At 55.2% G+C, this 16,531-nt stretch overlaps 1 protein-coding gene across 1 annotated transcript in view; it reads right to left on the bottom strand.

Moving 5' to 3' along the window:
• Window positions 1–769: 769 nt before the first annotated feature.
• ITGA10 (integrin subunit alpha 10) overlaps window positions 770–16,531 on the bottom strand; it is a 94,708-nt gene continuing 78,946 nt past the window's right edge. The window contains exons 26-34 of the mRNA XM_089772780.1: window positions 16,296–16,372; window positions 13,604–13,693; window positions 12,685–12,769; window positions 12,089–12,202; window positions 11,690–11,788; window positions 8,507–8,620; window positions 7,533–7,628; window positions 3,377–3,490; window positions 770–1,342 (exon numbers count right to left, since the gene is read on the bottom strand). Coding sequence (XP_089628906.1) covers window positions 1,292–1,342; window positions 3,377–3,490; window positions 7,533–7,628; window positions 8,507–8,620; window positions 11,690–11,788; window positions 12,089–12,202; window positions 12,685–12,769; window positions 13,604–13,693; window positions 16,296–16,372 — 840 coding nt within the window. The 3' untranslated portion in view covers window positions 770–1,291. The remainder of the gene's footprint in view (window positions 1,343–3,376; window positions 3,491–7,532; window positions 7,629–8,506; window positions 8,621–11,689; window positions 11,789–12,088; window positions 12,203–12,684; window positions 12,770–13,603; window positions 13,694–16,295; window positions 16,373–16,531) is intronic.

The following is a 16,531-nucleotide window of genomic DNA, read 5'->3' as shown; positions in this document are numbered from 1 at the left end:
CTGGTTACACTGTTGGCCCTGGCTGGAGTCGACTCTACGGGGATGCCCTGGGCAGTTTCCACCTTTCTGGTTTTAAGGTCGGGGGGAAGGAGGGGGTAGAGGAGCTCCCCAGGTGGCTTCTTTGTAACCCTGCTCTGTTGGCTTTTGTAGCCTCGGCTGGTGAAGAGAAATGCAGCAGGCACAAGGCAACGCAGCCTTCTGGCTTGCGGGGGGGAGTGTGAGCTGATGCCTGGCCTCCTCTCCCCAGGTCAGGGCTGAGACAGCAAAGCTATGGAGCAGAATTTGGGGAGGGGGTGGGGGTTGTAACCTCAGGCTCTCTAATCGCTTCCCCCCCCTTCCCTTTACACCCAGGTCTTTGCCCACGTGGTCCTGCATCTGACAGCTCTGTGGCCCCTGCTGGTCCTCCCTAAAAGCGGGTGCTGCAATGGAGCAAGTGCTGCTACCCTGAACTGTCTGGGGCGTCCCTGCTCACACAGCCAGCTCCTTTCCTTCCCCGCCCTCCCGTGCTGGCTCCTCGCCCTGCCCCCGCCAAGCCTGGGTCCAGTTTGAGTGGCGGGCATCAGCTCCACTCTTACACTGTGTGTGTGGCGGGGGGGGGGTTTTCTCAGAGGGTTCCGGCCGCTCCACCCAAAGTGAGGGGGAAGCCCCAAGAAGCTTACAAGGGAGGGAGCAGTCGGGGCTGAGGGACCGGCCGTGGGCCCTCTGAAAACAGCATCCCGAGCAGGGGGAGGTTTTAACTTGACAGTGCAGCCGAAGAGGGGGAAAGAACTTAGCCAACCACGCTGCAAACTTTATTGACGAGCCCCCGCGGGCTGCGAAGAGTTGCAATGCCCCGTTGTCTTTCCGATGTCAGCTGGCCTGGGCTGAGCGGTGGGTCCACCCTGGCTTGGGGGGGTGGGTTTTGTGCCTGCTTTGCTAGCTGGGAAGATTCCCCTTTGGGCTCAAACTCCTTGTCTCCTTTGCCTAAGCCGCTGGAGAAGGGAACTCAGCTGCATTCTTCATGCAACCAAGTGTAGGAGCACTCGCCGGGCGACAGGATCTGCCCTACCCCGGCAGAGCCCAAGCCGGAGGGGGACCGTCTCCCACTATTTCTACCCGCCAGAGAGTCCTCTGAGCCACGGGTGTGCCAAAGGAAATGTCCATGGGCTAACCGAGGGAGGGCTCTTCTGCCCCTCAGCCTAGCCGCCCCTGCTGCTCTTCCTTGCAGGCAGGTGCGATTGGCTGGAGCGTGGCGCAGCTTGAGCGAGTGAGAGTTTGTAGCAAGGAACGGAGCAGGGCAGCCCCTGTCATGTCACTCCTCCTCCTTCTCCTCCTGGGCCTTCTTGTGAGCAAAGAATCCAAGCTGTAGGGGGGACAGAGATGAGAGGACACTGATGGCTCAGTATGAATTTTAACTAGGACGGTCGAGCGATTAAAAAATTTAATCAAAATTAATCATGTGATTGGAAAAAATTAATCTCGTGCGCCTCCCCTTTGAAACGCTGCAATGGTGTTTCAACAGGGCAGCGCTGCATGGAGCCTGGGATCAGCTGGAGTCCCCCGCTGACCCCAGGCTCCATGCAGCATTGCCCCTTGGAAGCACCAAAGCGGCGTTTCCAAGGGGCAGCGAGCGCATTAGGAGCCTGGGATCAGCTGGGGACTCCAGCTGATCCCCGGCTCCGCTGTTGCAAAGCCCCTTTGAAGCACCGGAGTGGCGCTTCAAAGGGGCTTTGCAACGGGGAGCGTTAATCGCAGATGTTAATGCAGGTCAATTGACAGCCCTAATTTTAACCCACGCAATGGTGATCAGGCCTTGTAGGTCTGGAAGGGTACATCTGGTAGCCCGAAATAGCGTTTTCTGCATCTTAGCAACAAGCCCATTATTTCAAATATAGTTTGAAATAACGGCCCAGTAAACCTCGTTCCACGAGGATTAAGGGACTTGTCAGAAGAGAGGTCTCTTTTGAAATAAAATACGCAATTTGTGTAGCTTGAATTATGTAGCTTATTTGAGCTATGCTGTGCTGAATATTCGTACCATAATAGACCAGCGGTGGGGCTAGGAAATAAAACAGTCAAATAACAGTTGATATTAAGAAAAATTATTTCCCTAGGAGGGTGGGGAAGCACTGGGATGGGTTCCCTAGGGAAGGGGTGGAATCTCCATCCCTAGAGGTGTTGACCAAGCCCTGGCTGGGTTGATTGAGTTGGGATTGGTCCTGCCTTGGGCAGGGGGCTGGACTTGATGACTTCCTGAGGTCTCTTCCAGCCCTATGATTCTAACAATCCCAGGGGTGTGACCCCCTGCTCTGCCTCTTTCCAGGAAACCAACACGTGTTGTCTGCAGCCAAAGGAAAGGAGGGGCGCGATAGCAAGTGGCAGCCCAAAGAGGCTGATAAACCTGAGGTGTCATTGCCTGGGTCCACCCCCTGGAATCCAGTGGTCCACCCCCTGCTAAAGGCAGGGGCCACTGAGGGAAGATATCCCAGAGTCCTCCACGGCACCTGCAGCTTCGCTGCATGTAGTGGCAGAGCTGCACGCAGTGTGGGGTTGTCAAACTCCCAGCATGCCGTCTGCTGGATCTTCCGCTCAACTACCTGACCGCCTTCTAGCTTGATCGGGGTGGGCAAATACTGGCCTGTGGGCTACATCTGGTCCGCCAGGGTCGTGGCAGATCACAGCTCCTATTGGCCGCAGGTCGCCGTTCCCAACCAAGGGGAGCTGCGAGTGCCCGTATCCGCGGAGACGCAGGTAAATATAGCAGCAGCGGCCCACCACTGGTTTATTGCCCACCTCGAGCTCGATCCTCTGACTGGGACTTCACAGCCTCAAGGACTTGGCCACACGTGACCACTCAGAAACATGAATCCGAATTAACGACAGGTGGGCGTTTTTAAAGTGAGCCTGGGCAGTTCCTGTGGATTTTCTGGCATGTCACATGTCCACTTTAAAAAAAAAATCATGACCTGTCATTAATTCAGATGAATGTTTCTTCATGTGGGTGATCTTAGTTCACTTTGGAAATGCAGCTTAGTTTTAAGATCAACCAAAGTAAGGCCATTGTAATTCTGAATGGGGGGTGGAGGGTATGGAATTTATTGTGGCCTTACTGGTTCAATTGACTTGCTTTCACTTTCCTAAGTATCCCTGTGTAACCCTGAGCATCTGAGGCCGGAAGGCCCCTTTATGCACCAACTACCTTGCTCTGCTGCTACCAAGGGCCCAAAAGCGGCTGTGAGGGAGGTGAAAACTCAAACCTTTACCTTTAAATCGGCACTGTCATGCAACGGCTGCATTCAGGGAACGAGCCCTAGGGAAACCGTTCCTTCCCCTCACAGTGCAGCCCTGGCAGTGGCTTGTACCAAAGTTTGAGCCGCATTTCTACACGGCCACCTACCTTCCACAGACCCCATATTATCAGTGCCAGTAACAGGAGGCCTCCAATGATGCTGCCGATCAGGATCCATAAAGAGATGGGAATGTGTTTGGGCCGGATGATCTCCAGGACTGTCTGCAAAGAGCAGATAGATGCTGGTGGAAGCAAAGCCAAACTGTCCCTGCTCCCTCCTGAGGCTTGGCTGCTGCGTGGGGTATAAGACTAAGAACAGAGCATGCCCTGTAAGGATTATTCACCATGGGCAGTGTTTTTTAAACTTTTTAAGACCGAGCAACACCAAACAATTTTTTTTTGAGGAACACTAATTTTTTTTTGAGGGAGAAGAAAAAAAAAAAAAGTCGTCTACCCCTTTAAGAGTGGCCATTTTGACTGCCTCGTGGCACACCGGTGTACCACAGAACACAGTTCAAAAAACGCTGACCATGGTCATGTCTACACTGGGAAACTATTTTGAAATGACTAAATTTGAAATAATAGCTATTGAAATAACCATTTTGAAATAAGCTTATTCCTCAAGGAAAGTAGGAGTAGGATTTCGAAATAACGGGACTTGGTAGTGTGGATGCTCAGTTGCTTATTTTGAAATGGGGGGGGAGGTATTTTGAAATACTCCCTAGTGTAGATCAGGGCCTAGTGTTCCGTGCTTCCTACTCTGGGGTGGAGCCTGGTATCTGTTCACCACCCCACAGAACCAGTGAGGAAGAACAGAGCCAGAAGCTGGGGTAGCTCATTCCAACAAGCCACTTTGTGCCTGGTTCTCATTTTTATGAAGTGTCCCCCCCCCCACTCCCAGGCCAAGGCATTTGAAAAGAGGCTGTAACTAAGTGACCAGGGCAGTGCTGTGTGAGGCTGGTCTCCAGGGAGCCGTGGGCCTCAGTAGAAATGAGACTCGTGCCCTCTGAATTTAACCCTTTCTACTCCCCCAAACCCACCTCTGAACAGACTAGCTCATGAATGGGCACATTAGTAGGGTTGCCAGGTGTCCGGTGTTGAACCGGACAGTCTGGTATTTGAGCTGTCTGTCCAGGAAACAAATTAAAATACCAGACCTAGAAATGTCTGGTATTTTCTAATTAAGTAAGTTTTATTATTATCATTGTGAGTATCAGTACGTAATTGTGTACTGCCTGGCTGGTAGACACACTCACATTGCATGAGCATGTCTACCAGCCAGGCAGTACCCAACTACACAGTAGAGAGGAGGGGGGCGGGGCGGGATGGAATTCCTGGGGCCAGACTCGCCCGTGTGCCCCGCCAGAGCTATGTGTGGGATGGGAAGCACCCCAAGATCTGCGTGCGCCCGGGCCAGCCCCGCTCCCCCTCACCCCTCCCAGCCAGCCCTGCTTCCCACCAGCCATTCCTCCCCACCTGATCTCCCCTGGCCAACCCCATTCCCCCTACCCTCCCGGCCAGCTCCCCCACACCCCAGTCTGAGATCAAGTGTGTCCCAGTATTTTTTTTTGAAGTTATCTGGTAATCCTACACCAGTGTTTCTTAAACTTTTTAAGACCAAGGAACACCAAACAATTTTTTTTTAAAATGAGAAACACTAAGAATTTTTTTTGTTGAGCCAAAAAAAAAAAAAGTTGCCTGCCCCTTTAAGGGTGGCCATTTTGAGCTCTTCTGTTTTCTGCAGCATACTGGCGTGCCACAGAACACAGTTTAAGAAACACTGCCCTACACGTTAGATGCACGGTGCTACGGTTACCATATCTGACCTTTCAAAAAAGAGGACACTCCCGAGACTCGGGAGTGTATCTGTATCCGTATCTACCAACTCACATTGTATTGATGTTATACAGGCAGTCCCCCGGTTACATGGATCCGACTTACATCGGATCCCTACTTACAAACGGGGTGAGGCAACCCCGCACTAGCTGCTTCCCCCCAGCAGACCAGGGAGACCTGAAGCTAGCCCCCCCCCCCCCCGAGCAGACCAGAGAGACGCGAAGCTAGCGCCCCCCCCCCCAGCAGACCAGGGAGACGCGAAGCTAGCGCCCCCCCCGAGCAGACCAGAGAGACGCGAAGCTAGCGCCCCCCCATCCCAGCAGACCAGGGAGACGCGAAGCTAGCGCCCCCTCAGCAGACCAGGGAGACGCGGAGCGGCTTTTCTCAGCAGACACCTCAGCTTGAGAATAAAGGACTGAGGGAAGTGAGGTGTGGGAGAATAAAACTGAGCTCTGGAGAAATGTTTGGCTAGAGTTTCCCCTACAATATGTACCAGTTCCGACTTACATACAAATTCAACTTAAGAACAAACCTACAGTCCCTATCTTGTACGTAACCCGGGGACTGCCTGTATACCCCACTTCCCTATCTTCCTTCTCAATGCAGGAGCCAGATCCATCCTTGGGGCAGCCTGTGCTGGCTGTCCTGTCGCTCCCAGGGTGGGTAGGACTTGAGCCCACCATCCTGTGCTCCCCAGGGCCACGCCAGACCCCACTCCACCTCCTAACTTCATGCATGATGTCCCTTATCCTGCCTTCCTCATGGGGGAGCCAGGTCCATCCCTGGGTCATCCAACACAGGCTACTCTGTGGATGGAGCTGGCTCCTGTATTAGGAAAGCAGGATAAAGGACCCTTTGAATGTGGGGAGGTGAGGTGGGTGCTGGAGTGGCTATGGGGATAGCGCATTGGGCTGGGGCGTGTACTGTGTTGGCCTCAAGTCCAACCCCCCCCTCCACCTACCCTAGGAGCAGCTGGACAACCAAACCAGGATAAGGAACCCTCTTAAGGTAGGGAGGTGGGGTAGGGTAGGTGCTGGGTGGAGGATAACACATTAATACAACGTGAGTTGGTAGATACTGATAGCGATACACTGCCTCTCAGGAGTATCCTCTTATTTGGAAGTTCAGATATGGTAACCTTGCACAGCGTGGTTTCTGTGCCCACCGCTCTGGCTACAACAGTTGATGAACCTGGAGGCGGCGGTAAGATGAGCGCCTGAAACAATAACCGAGGTGGCGGAGGCCTGGTGTGAGGATTGAGGCCTAGGAGCTATAGTCACGACTTTGCTCCGATCAAAGTCAAGTTGTGAGCAGCCAGCCGGCTTCGTTAACAAGATTAAGCATAAATAAGGTGGAGGGTTTCAAGGTACAGGTCGTAGGAACATTTCTGGAGAACGCTTCATTGAGAGACATCTTGGTACCAACCTCCTCCCTAGCAGCCCAGGTCTAAACCGACAGCATGATAGATGATCAACCCTCCGCCTCCTTGTACGCGGTAAGCAACAGGAGGTGGCAACCTGATCTGTCAGGCGTGAGGTGTAACTTGTTTGTACTTGTGTCCCCCAAAGAGTGGTCTTTGGCTGGCCTAGCAGGCAGTGCTGGATCCACAGTGTTGGCAGAGAGAGTCCATTGTCACGGGGTACGTGTGCACAGCGGCACAGCAGCGCGTCTGTTCGCTGACAACTATTCCTGTACTTCACTTGGCAATAAACTGGGCTGGGTTTGTGGTCTCTGGGGGCTCTCTGTCTCTCATGTTATCTAATTGCTCATGGTTAATACAGTAGACAGGGGCACGCATGCATGCAGCCGAAAGTTTCTCCTCATTGACGGAGCGGAAGACCGGCCAGGAACCCATCCGGAACGCCTGACTGACAACAGACGCTAGAAACACCACCCAAGAATTGGGACAAAGCCAGCGGCTAACGCACCCGACACCCTGTATTTCGCCACGCCCGGTCTTGACCAAATCTTGGCTTAGGAGAATAACGCAGCAGCAGCCGCTGAGGCAAATTTGCCTTTCACACAAACTGCTCCGGTCTGCCCAGGGAGGGGAAGGGGTATTGGATGTGCCTACCTTACCCATGTTTCTTTGATGTGAAGGGGAGGGGTTCAGAGAGGTTTCTATCCCCAGTATGGCAGGTGGCTGGCTAACACCTGCCATTCCCCGACCGAATCAACATGGCCCTGAGCGAGGCAAAAATCAGACAGGGGCAGCCTGTTGTTTTTGCCATCTTAACGTGGGCTGTATCTGAGTGAGTGCACAGAAACGAAGCCTGTAGGTCTCCAGCTGGTCTAAGGTATTTAGGTGCCTCGCCCCCCCCATGCCTTTGAGGATCCGGGCCTTGATCTGCTTGGACCGAGAGCAAGGCGGTGTGGAGGGAGGGGACAGGACCCAGGGTTCTGCTCTGGCCCCTTCCCTTCCACCCACCTCTCGCCGATGCGCTGACTCCTCCAGGACGAGGAAGCTGCTCTCTTGGGCGATGAGCGCAAACGTGCTGCTGATTTTCACAGTCTTGAATTTAGCCTGTTGGGAAGAGGCGGAAGGGCTGGGCGTTAGCCTGGCCGGGTGCAGCTTGGAACCGTGGGCCTGGAGGTGGAGCGGGAGGCCTGGTTTACACTAAAGACTGAAGTCGACAGAGCTGCAAGCCTTGGGCGTGTGATACATCCTCACTGCGGGGCGGGGAGGGCTGAGTCTGTGGCAACCCCTTCCCCCCCCATGTAGCCACGGTTTGGGCCCCAGATACATGCTTCCCTCACCAGGGGAGATGGTGCTACTCAAGCAGCGGGAACCCCTGCTGGCACTGTAGCCTGTGTCCACACAGCGGGATTATGGCTGCACCCATGTGGCTAATGGAGCCAAGCCCTAGACGATGGGGGATCGATTGGGTCGCCCCTCTGGCTTCCCGGAATTAACGAGCGCGTGTCCGTGACAGGGAACTTTCACAAGGAGACGGCTCCGTGCAGCAAAGCGAACGCCAGTGCGTGGGTGACAAGGTGCCACCGTACTCAAAGCTGGCAAGTCCAGGCCCTGCTCTGATGCCCCTCAGTACAGTAGAAGCTACAGCCTGATTAAGGCCCCAGCCGGCTAAGTGCTGCAGCCACCTCGGGAGAAACTGTCCTTGCCCCTCATAGAGCATCCAGTCTGGGCAAGATAAAAGGTGGGAGGGGGGGGGGACAGAGAGAGGGGAAGAGACGTGGCCCAAGATCAGTGGCAGAGCGAGGAGCAGAGCCCGGCTCCTCCACGCCCACTAGACCCCGCTCCCAAAGTGATGCCACCAGTGGCTCCTGCTACCCCGGTCTACCAGCCTGGGGGGCTGTGCCCGAATGTGTTAGAGACCCAGAAGGGGATATCGGCTGTCGCATCGCCCTCCCCCCCCCCACCGGCCCGCCACTTGGACTCACCCTCCTGAAGAAGTCGTTGTGGATCACCCTCAGCAGGTGGACGGCCACCTCCGTGTTCTTCTCCAGCTGCTCCAGCTCACACGTCACCACCTGGCACCAGGCGTTGCTGCAGTTCTGCGAGCAGAGCAGAGGTGGGGCCGTGAGTGCCACACAGTGCCGGTGCACCAGCCCACCCTGACATCCCATTGAGAAGGGGCAGGAAGCTAGGGGGATACTAGGGAGATGGCTGGGGGTGTCGGTGCCAGGACGGAGCCGATGGGCTGGCAAACAGCCTGCGGGGGTGACTCCTTCCCGGCACACGTTACTGGAGCCAATCTTACTGGCTATCGGGCATTTCCCAAAGGAATTGGCAGAAGTTGGGCCAAACTTTGTTTTGATTGCAATAAATTGTATCTTTCAAATATTTCATTGCTAGGAGTGTTTGAGGCAGGAGTTTTTCCTCCTTTTCCCATCACCCTCCCTCTCCTCACCCAGGTCACTTTAGAAACTAACTAGGAAGTGGTGGGACAGAAGGGAGAGGAAAGGAAAAATTAACCACAGGTGAAAAACAAGGTGTGTTTCACCACCTGCCCAACAGCCACGACTAAAAAACAGCACAAGTTTGTAAAGAAAACCTCCAACCCCTTCAGCCTGGTAAGAACATAAGCACAGCCATACTAGGTCAGACCAAAGGTCCATCTAGCCCAGTATCCTGTCTGCCGACAGTGGCCAGTGCCAGGTGCCTCAGAGGGAGGGAACACAACAGGGAATCCTCATGTGATCCCTCCCCTTTCACCCACTTCCAGAGAAACAGAGGCCAGGGGCACCGTTCCTACCCATCCTGGCTAATAGCCATTGAGGGACCTAACCTCCATGAATCTATCTAGCTCTTTTTTGAACCCTGTTAAAGTTCTAGCCTTCACCGCATCCTCTGGCAAGGAGTTCCACAGGTTGACTGTGCACTGAGTGAAGAAAAACTTCTGTTTGTTTTAAACCTGCTGCTTATTAATTTCCTTGGCTGACCCCTAGTTCTTATATTGTGGGAATAAGTAAATAACTTTTCCCTATTCACTTTCTCCGCACCAGTCATGATTGTATAGACCTCTCTCACATCCCCCCTTAGTCTCCTCTTTTCGAAGCTGAATAGTCCAAGTCTTTTTAATCTCTTTTCATACGGGACCCGTTCCAAACCCCTCCTCATTTTTGTTGCCCTTTTCTGAACCTTTTCCAATGCCAAAATATCTTTTTTGAGATGAGGCAACCACATCTGTACGCAGTATTCAAGATGTGGGCGTGCCATGGTTTTATCTAGAGGCAGTAAGATGTTCTCTGTCTTACTCTCTAGCCCTTTCTTAATGATTCCTAACATTATTTTCTTTTTTCACTGCTGCTGCACACAGAGTGGATGTTTTCGGAGAACTGTCCACAATGACTCCATTGCTGGAGGGTCAAATCACAAAAGCACCGCTTTCACTTTGGTGCCTGAATCCCGTTTTTGAGAGTTATGCAGAAATGCAGAAACCAAAACCGAAGCTATGTTCAGAGGCGTTTCTTGGCGGCCAGGGTCCTGGGGGTAGCAAGAGGGGGCGTGGTTTGATTTTGAAGAAGCGGGGAAGATGGCTTTGCTCTTAACAAGGCAGGAGAGGCTGCAGGCTTGAGGTTAGTGGTGGATTTTAGACCAGGTTTAGGGGGAACATCGCTGGAGCTTGTTTGCAAGGGCGACTTTTCAAAGGCAAGCTTCTAAGGCCCACAATCATCGAATCCTAGAACTGGAAAGAACCTTGAGAAAAAAAACCTTTTTTGCGCCAGATCCGTATGCCTCGGAGAGCGGTTTTTGCACAAAATGGACACATCCACCCTGTATGTTTTTGCGCAAAAACGGATTGGAATAGATTATGCAAATGAAGCATGAGAAAATGCTAATCCGCACTTCATTTGCATTGCCTCTGCCGACAAACATCAGGGCTGTGTCTACACTGGGCCACTTATTCCGGAAAATCAGCCGCTTTTCTGGAATAAGCTGCGAGCTGTCTACACTGGCCCTTGAATTTCCGGAAAAGCAACGACGTTGAACTGTACAAAATCAGCCGCTATTCCGGAAAACTATTCTGCTCCCGCTCGGGCATAAGTCCTTATTCCGGAACACTGTTCTGGAAAAGGGCCAGTGTAGACAGCCCAGTAGTCTTTTCCGGAAAAAAGCCCTGATCGCGAAAATGGTGATCGGGGCTCTTTTCCGGAAAAGCGCGTCTACATTGGCCACAGACGCTTTTCCGGAAAAAGGGCTTTTCCGGAAAAGCATCCTGCCAATGTAGACGCTCTTTTTCCAGAAATACTTATAACGAAAACTATTCTGTTTTAAGCATTTCCGGAAATTCATGCCAGTGTAGACACAGCCGTAGTGTAGACATACCCTTGGAGCAGATCAGGCTCGGTGGAACTGACAGGGTGGCCGGGTCCTTGGGCAGTGTGTGTGGGTGGGGCTTTGTGCTCCTGGGAGGGGTGGGGCAGGTATCCTGCCCCCCCACCCCACCGCTATCCAAACCACGCCAGCCCTCTGAGCGGCCAGGAGCGTGCGGCGCAGGGTTCTGGGGCACATGGCACGGCACTCCCGCCGTGATTTAAAGGGCCCGGGGCTCCGGCTGCTGCTGCAGTAGCAACGGTGGCAGCTGGGAAATCCTGGGCCCTTTAGGATCACTGGGTCCCGGGGCAATTGCCCCCTTTGCCCTCCTCATAGATGGGCCTGATCTAGCGCTTCAGAAAACGGGACTTAGATGCTTTCGCACAATGTCACCTCTAACCATGATCTTTTGGGGGGGCGAAGGGGAAGGAGTGTGGCAGCATGTGATGGGGAATTTAAGGAGGCCCAAAGAAATGCTTTGAACTGGAATTCAGGCAGGACACCAGTAGTCAGACTCTCTTTGCCAAAGTATTGGTGGCAGCAGTGGTGTCCGCAAGCTCCGTAAATGGGCCCAAGCTGTCAGTTTGGGCTTTGCTGAATTGGCCGGCACCTGCCATGCTCTGCAGGAACCGGCTTTGGCACTGCTGATCCCTTCCCCACTCATCCCACCCCCTTTCTGAAGGGACTGTCCCCGTGTGGGCACGGCCAAGCTTTATCTGGGGAGGGCACGGATGAGCGCACTCCGGCTTTGAGATCGCTGCGTGAAGGCTGCAGGGTCGCTGGCGCTGCTGGATGGTGCCGCTCACCAGTGTGTCTGTGTGCAAGAGGTCTTCGGGGTGCACTGGAACCACTCCCGCCTGGCCCCGTAGCGTTGCCTCTGTCCAGTTGTGCAAGACACAGGTCACCTGGAACGAGACAGCACACGGCAGTGTGGTTGCGACAGGGCCCGCTTTGAGTGTGGCCGAGAGGGACGATGCTGCTGGACAGACAGACAGACAACCCTCTGCGAGGCAGGAGATCCTCCCAGATCTGCCCCCTTCTCTCTATTTAATTATCTGAGGTGCAGACTGAGACCTGACGTCCACACCTGTGCTTGGGGCGCATGCCTATTCGGCCCCTACTCCCAGCTGGAGCTGAGCGGGTCTAGCAGCGGCTGGCCCGTGGGGAGGGGCCGGCCGGGGATGAGAGGCCAGCCGAGGACTCACGTTGCTGGCGAGGATGCGTGTGACGGAGAGGAAGGGGCTGCGCCGGAAGCCCATGGCGGGGAGGTGCATGCTGATGGAGATGTTCCTGACCGGGTAGCAGCCGAGGTTCTGGACCTGCCAGGAGACAGGAGTGAGGCCGGCTGGCAACGGGCAGCGTCCCCGGGGCTGGCTCCTCGCAGTGCCAACCCTACGCAGCCGCTCGGCCGACGTCCACACGCCAGCTGTCCAGGAAAGATCTGGAGCAGCCCGAAGGGGATCCGCTTGGATTGCTTGCTCTTGGGGCCAGGAGGCTTGTGTTTGTGCCCAGCACCTAGACCTGCTGGACTGACCGCTAGGCCCTACGCGGCAGGACAAACCCACCATTGCACCCCAGAGCTTGGGTCACTAGGGGGATCCCCCAAACTACTTTGAGTTGGCAACCCCTGGAGCTCAGAGACGCCTGGGGGAGGGGGTCCACTTCACTCCTACGGGGTCGCCCTTCCCTTCCAGACAAGGCACAGCAGGAAGAGGCTCCAAGGGCCCCCACCCAACCCAGCCAGGGAGCTGCTGGAGGCATCCCCCACTCCTCCTGGTCTGTCCCTCCCCCTCGCCGATACCTTGATGGTGGTCTTGAACTCCGGCCCGGGGCTGCTGGGGAAGGTGCCCGCCGGATGCACTTCGTAGCGGTTCAAGGTGGCCTCGCTGGGGAGACACGGCACAGCCGGGCGGTGGGTGACCGACAGCAGAGCAAATCGGCCCCTGAGCGCCCCACCCTGCTGTCTCGACACCGCTAGCCCCCAGAACACAAGGGCTGCGGGAGCCTGGATTAAGACGGGGCACTGTCAGAGCAGCCCCTGCTCAGCTGGTTCATGGGACGGGGAGCCCTCAGGGACAGCAGTGGCAAGGGGCAGTCCCGTGTCCTGCTGGGAGCTGGCAGTTCAAGCATCTAAGAGACCGGAAGGCCAAGTCTGCGGGAGTCTCAGCCCCAATTCCTCGTGGCTCAGCCCTGGCCCAAGCGATTCGGAGACCCCCAGTGCCGGTCGAGTGGGTGGATGGATTTCCTTAGGCCCCCCTGCAGTAGGGCTAGATGGGGGTAGTGCATGGTTTATTAGCAGCCCCCGCAATCAGCCTCAGCACTGGGGTCCCCTCCCCGCTGCACAAGAAGGGCGCCCCGGTTTCACTGAAAGCGCGCCTTCAACCGGGTGTAGTTGGAGTTGTGCAAACAGCCGGGGGGGCGGGAGGCGGAGGCTCATCTGGGTTCCATTCGGGCTCGAGTTCCTTCGGGACGGGTCCAAACTCAGCCGCACGAAGCCGCTCTTGAACCAGATTGAGAACGTCCACACAGGACTTAACTCAGCCAGGTTGATTTCACCCCGGGGAAGCTGTGCAGGTTTCTCATGCGGACCGGCTCTCGTTCTGGCTGCTTTAATCCCAGGACACCGCTCAAGGGAGAGGCCCCAACTACCTTGGGTGAGATGGGGCATCCCTCCCTGGTCCCCTGCCTCTCCACCTGGCTTGTCCTTCGAGCTGGCTCACCTGGAGAGGAAGAGGTCGGGCTCGTAGCTGATGTAGGCAAAGGGCTGGGCCGTGTTATCGTGCAGGGTCTCGTTCATTTCGATGCTGTCACTGAGAGGAAAAAGGGGATTGTTACAGTGGCTGGTTCAAACCCCCCAATCCCCACCAGGCACCAGTACACAGGAGTGAAAAACTGATCTCCTTCCCAGCAGTTGTGGCTGGGTGTTTGGGCAGCAGGTTCCCAGTTTCCTGGGAAGCGCCCGTCTCACAGCTGCTGAGCAACGTTCCCTCTAATTTTTTCATGTGCAGAATGCATTTTGTTTTGTGCACCAAGACATGTGCACCACCAAGAGGCACACATGCTGCCAGCTGTGGGCATTCTGCTAATCAGCTGGGGGGCATTTGACTCTTTCCTGGGCTGCCACCCAAGCACTCAGCTTACAGGGAACATGGCTACTCAGTCTAGATCGCATTCCTGCAGCGGCAGAGTTCCTTCCAGCCAGAGGCCCTCAGCCTGTCTACATGAGGAGATTATTTCGAATCTACTAAGTGCCACTTCTGGGCACCCGATTTTACAAATTCAAAGTTCCGTGTCCTCCCTACGGGGCAGCAGCGAATGTAGCCTGAGGCAGGTTCCGCTAATGTGGACACGCTACCTCAGACTCAGAGGCAGCACTCTGGGGAGCTGCGGGAGGCCTCCCTGAGGCCAATTAGTTCGAATGAGCGGCACCGGAGCGTCCACACCAACGTTATTTTGGACGTACAAGTTCGGGAAGAGCGTTACGCCTTGTGAAACACCAGACTACAGAGTTTAAATTCCGCAGCCCCTGATTCTGGAATAACGGGCTTGGTAGTGTGGACACACTGCTTACAAATTTGACCTTGGGGGGCTTATTTTGGACTAAGGGCCTCGTGTAGACCGGGCCTTAGAGTCAGGCGTTTAGGGGCGGGGAGTCAAATTACTGGCCTTGGTGGAACATGTTGCTCAGTTCTGTTCTTGGTTGGCTCTCCCCCGCTCTGTAGGTGAGAGATTTGGAGGAAATGCCCCTCTCCGGGTGAACTGGGGGTCCTGAACTCACCCCCTGCCAAATCAGTGATGCAAATAGAGAAATGAGAGTGGGTGGGCCCCAGCCAACATGGTGGAGCCGAGTCCCCGCTTTCTCTCTGAGTCTGGGGCTGGCACCTGGCCTCCAGCAGCAGCTAACACACGGTGCAGCACACTCTCAGAGCGGCTCGGTATGGCTGCTGCTCATTCCCAGAGCGCCTCGCAATCTTCACTCTCCAAGCGCCTCTGCAAGGCGGGCTGTGCTGTCAAAGCCATTCTTGCCCGTACACAGAACACACCGCTGCGGAGGGCACCAGAATATCTGGGGGAACCACTGGGTCTTAATGTCCTTCCACCCACCTCTTCCTCTCCCTGCAGCTTTGCTTCCTCAGGGGAATCTAGTTCACTGAAAAGTGACCACGCCTGCCGGAGCTATTCGCAGCACACTCTGGGAATAGAGCCAGTCGTGTGGCTATGAAACCATTTAGCAGGCATTTGCCAGCCCCTGGTACATACTGTCAGTTTCGGAGGCTCTGTCTACACTGGGCAGGTTGGGCAACCCAAGTGCTGGCGACATGCAAAAGTTGCCAAAAGTGAAAACCGGTCAAACCTGTTTTTCTGCCGCCCATTGTCAACATGTCATGGCCATGTGGCTAGCACCCTGCCGACAGAGCAAAGCATTGTGGGGAAGCATCCCACAGTGCAGTGTGGCGGAAAGGCAGAGCGGATCCCTGCCCTTCTTGGGAGGCTTTCGTAACTCTGGGAGCTCTCCGTGCTGAGGAATAGCAAAGCAGCAGGGCCGTCTCTCCAGTCCTCCCCTGCAGCAGCAGCCTGCCTGCTGCTGTGTTCCTAGCAGGGCAGAACAGGAGCACTCCAATGATTTGCTCTTTGTTCCCCAAATGGCGCAGCTTCCCCAGCTAGAGTGCCTGGAGCTTTGAAGGCGGGCGGGGGGAAAGCATGCCTGCAGGGCAGCACAGATCACAAAACACTGAGCAGAGCCATCAGGCCAGGCATTGTGGAATGCTGGCGGAAGCCTGTTCTCTCGACAAAACAAGCAACGGAGCCCACACTGATTCATTGTCAACAATAACAGGAGGGGAAAGACAAAAGTATCTCGCAGGGCTTGACATTTTTTGTCACCAAAACTGGGTGTTTCTCCCGATAAAAGTCGCATCGCGGTGTAAACGTGCTCGCTGTTTTGTCTCCAAAAGGCAGTGTCTGGCAACAGTAGATAAGCCTTGAACATACTTTGTTAGCTGACAGGACTGTAGCTTAAAATCTGCTTTAAAAACATTTCATTGGTGTGTTGCTGAAGATTATAAAATCACAGCTCTAAAAAATCGTCACCCCGCCGCCCCGGGGGCCATCGAACACAGAGGCCCCAGTTTCATAGAACTGCGTGGGGCTCCATATAGCCTACGGACGGCCCTGCGCGCCATGAACCCCATTGCGTAGCTGGGGGGCTGAGGCCCAGATCCACATGGTGTTTTGACGCCAAACGACCACTGATGCCAGTGAAATCCGTGGGTGCCAGATCGTGGCTGTCCTTGTGGCTCTGGGCCGACGTGACCTGCCCTAGGAGTCGGTGACTGAGCAGGGAACCGCGGCCCAAGCCAGCGCAGAGGCCGCAGCGGGCTGAGGCAGGTCAGTCCGGCCGGCCGCTCTTACCTGCTGGCCGTGAGTTTCAGCTGCACGCGGTTGAGAAGGAAAGAGCAGCTGAACTCAAACTCCAGCAGGAACGCCACCTGGGGGAAAGCAGAGCTGTCAGCCCAGCCCCTCGCCCGGCTCTGCAGTAACCCCGTGGGGGCCATGCCTGGCCCAGGGGCGAGCAGGGAGCTGGGTGACGATGCTGGGGGACTGAGGGGGGAGGAGGTCCCATCTTCAGCAGCACCTGCAGACTCCAA

The sequence above is a fragment of the Pelodiscus sinensis genome, chromosome 22, assembly GCF_052426305.1.
Source record: "Pelodiscus sinensis isolate ZL-2025 chromosome 22, ASM5242630v1, whole genome shotgun sequence".
NCBI lineage: Eukaryota > Metazoa > Chordata > Testudines > Trionychidae > Pelodiscus > Pelodiscus sinensis.
The sequence above is the reverse complement of the archived record's forward strand: the minus strand, read 5'-3'. Positions and strand labels throughout refer to the sequence as shown.